The sequence below is a fragment of the Dipodomys ordii genome, unplaced genomic scaffold (genome assembly GCF_000151885.1).
Source record: "Dipodomys ordii isolate 6190 unplaced genomic scaffold, Dord_2.0 Scaffold5011, whole genome shotgun sequence".
NCBI lineage: Eukaryota > Metazoa > Chordata > Mammalia > Rodentia > Heteromyidae > Dipodomys > Dipodomys ordii.
Window position 1 is genome coordinate 1 of NW_012272225.1, and position 3,034 is coordinate 3,034.

General features: G+C 43.0%; 1 protein-coding gene across 1 annotated transcript; it reads right to left on the reverse strand.

The window, feature by feature from the left end:
- Positions 1–453: 453 nt before the first annotated feature.
- Positions 454–2,648, reverse strand: LOC106002212 (bax inhibitor 1-like). The gene is made up of 4 exons (XM_013037126.1): positions 2,525–2,648; positions 2,255–2,334; positions 1,764–1,864; positions 454–742 (listed from the first exon to the last, which is right to left on the reverse strand). The coding sequence occupies exons 1-4, from the start codon at positions 2,640–2,642 to the stop codon at positions 469–471; spliced, it is 573 nt and encodes a 190-aa protein (XP_012892580.1). The 5' UTR covers positions 2,643–2,648; the 3' UTR covers positions 454–468.
- Between the last annotated feature and the right edge of the window lie 386 nt (positions 2,649–3,034).

Below are 3,034 nucleotides of genomic sequence, written 5' to 3' on the forward strand. Positions count from 1 at the left end.
AAAAAAAACAGAAGTGAAGGTGTGGCTCAAGTGGTAGAACAATAGCTTTGAGTAAAAAAAAAAAAACAGCTCAGAGAGAGGGCTTAGGCCCTGAGTTCAAGCCCCAGGACTGGCAACAAAACAAGCAAACGGGCTGGGAAGGTAGCTCAGTGGTAGAGAGCTTGCCTTGCATGCCTGAGGCCCTGGGTTCAATTCCTCAGCACCACATAAGCAAAAAGAAAAAAGCCGGATGTGACACTGTGGCTCAAGTTTTAGAGCGCTAGCCTTGAGCTGAAGAGCTGAGGGACAGAGCCCAGGCCCAGAGTTCAGGCCCCACGACCAGACCAAAAAACAAACAAACAAACAAGCAAACAAACTAAAACTAGTCTACTTGTGAAATATGTAAGATACATTTTAATTTTCTTTTTCCAAGTCATAGCTACCTTACAAGCACTGAAGCTCTTTTCCTTTTGATACTAGTTTTTGAGATTAGTTAAGAAAAAAAAAAGGGAGACAGCTAGCTTTTACTTGCTCCTTTTTCTCCATCAGCTGAAGCTTCTGGTTTACCTCTTGCTCATTGGCCTGCATTACACTATAATGAGTATCTGAATAACATGGCAAATCTGACGCATAAACAGATGCTGACCAGAAGCCATCCTTCCACCTGTGGGGTGTAGGCTGACTGACCTTCTCATTCATAGCCAAGATCATCATGAGTTTTCGGAAGAGAGTAACAAAATCTAAGAAGAGATCAACGCAGTGCCTGAAAGAGAAGAACAAGGTTACCAGTGGCCCTTCCCACTTTCCTTATCTATAAACTCAGTCCATAAGTCAGCTTCTTCAACACCACCCCAACTGAGGAAGTAAAAAAAACTAGGGAAGAGTGGGGTGATCTGGGATCCTATTCAACTCAATGGAGCCACATGGCACAAAGAGATTGGGTTTTGGATTGTGCAGAGGCCCAAATTTGAATCTTGAACTACCACTGCTATTATTTATGGAGACTTTAAAACTACTTAACAACTATGTCCATCTTTTCTCTGTTAAAGGTTTAAAGAATACAAAAAGTATACCAAGTCAGGTGCCAGTGGTTCATGCCTGTGATCCTAGCTACGAGGAGGCTGAGATCATGGTTCAAAGCCAGCCCAGGCAGGAAAATCCATGAGATTCTAATCTCCAACCATCAAAAATTTAAGAAGCCAGAAGTAGAGCTCAAGAGTTAGAGTACTAGCCTTGAGCAACAAAGTTCAGAGACAGTGCCTAAGCCTTGAGTTTAAGCCCTAGGACTGGTGTGTGTGTGTGCATACAAACACACATATATATACAGAGTAAAAGGAGAAAGACTTCTTTCCCTTTCTCCTGCCTGGAGTTGGCTACTATTAAAACTACAAAGGGCCAGGTGCTAGTGGCTCACAACTCCAATACAATAGGTAAGGGAGACCTCAAGGTCCTTGAGTTCAAGTCCCAATACTGGAACACGTGCACACACATACACATATAAAGGGATAAGGATGTAGTTCCGTGGTACAGCACCTGCCTAGCATATATGAGGTCTGGATTTGATCCCAAGTACCACCAAAATTAAAAATAAAAAGAATGTACATTAATCTAGTTTTTAAAAATCCAGTACCTTTTGGGAACTGAGAGACTCTGCTATTGGGACAAACAGCTCCAAAACCATGCAGCTATATGCACTCCTGAAGCCTGGTTACCTAAGTTCCACTGTGGACTGGAATGGGATGTTTCAATCTTTATTCTCAGTGCAGACCAGTTCCCACACTCACCAGATGTAGTCCTTATCTCCATTTTCAGCCTTTTCAATAATGAGTTGAGTATCAAAAAGGACAAAGCCACACATGACAACCAGTCCCATATACAGGTTTGCCTAAAGAAAGAAAAATGAGATTAAAATATAGTAATTAAATAGATAAAATATAGTAATTAATTAAAGTAGAGGGAACAAGCAGCCCTAGTTTCTGGCTTTTGGCCATCAAAAATGCTAACCTAAGGCACAATTCTGCTGTCATTCTTTTAGGTTACTGGAAAAGCTTCCATAGTACATATATCAAGCCCTTGCTGGGTGGCCTTAGATAAATGGTCTCTAAGTAACACTTCTTAGCAATGCCCAACCATTACATACTTTAAGGATTTGGAGGGATGGCCTAAAGGGCACTTCCTATCTTGGAAGAAGCTTAAATTAACCTGTTGCTTGAGGGTTAAGTGAGGAAAAAAAAAAGCATGAATCAAATGGTTGCAGAAAAAAATTAAATCTTACCTGGAAAAGCCAAATAGATCCAAAGAAAAGGTTCCCCAGGGAAGACAAAACCATCAGGCTCATGGCTGACATCAAAATACCTATTAAAACAGGGCAAAAAGTTATCTCAAGAGAAGCCAACAAATCAGTCCCATTATGGCCACTTTTTAGTTTCCTCCAAAATGAAGGCTTTTTAACAGTCAACCAGGGAGCTGAGGTAGAGGAGTCCTAGTAAGAATTCTGGCTAGAACACGGCCTCACCAAGATACCTGTGTCCAACTCCACACTTACCTCCCAGAAAGAGGTAGCTCCGGCGCCTTGCATAGAGAGCACTCAGGGTGAAGCAGGTGAAGATCATGGCGGTGCCCATGAAGGCAGTAGGAAGGATGCTGTTCAAGAAATATTCCATTAGCTTCAGGGCTCCAAGAATGTGGCCCATACTTAGAAAGTAAACTCATCAACGATTAAAAGGACATAAAGGAAGTGGCGCTGTAGCTCAAGTGGTAGAGCGCTTGCCTTGAGCTGAAGAGCTGAGGGACAGAGCTCAGGCCCAGAGTTCAAGCCCCACGGCCGACCAAAACAAAAAAACAAAACACAAACAAATAAAATGCTGATGGAAAAGCTGGGCGCTGGTGGCTCATGCCTGTAATCCTAGCTACTCAGGAGGCTGAGATCTGAGGATCGCGGTTCAAAGCCAGCCGGGGCAGGAGAGACCGTGAGACTCCTATCTCCAATAAACCACCAGAAAACCGGAAGTGGCGCTGTGGCTCAAGTGGTAGAGTACTCGCCTTGAGCTGAAGA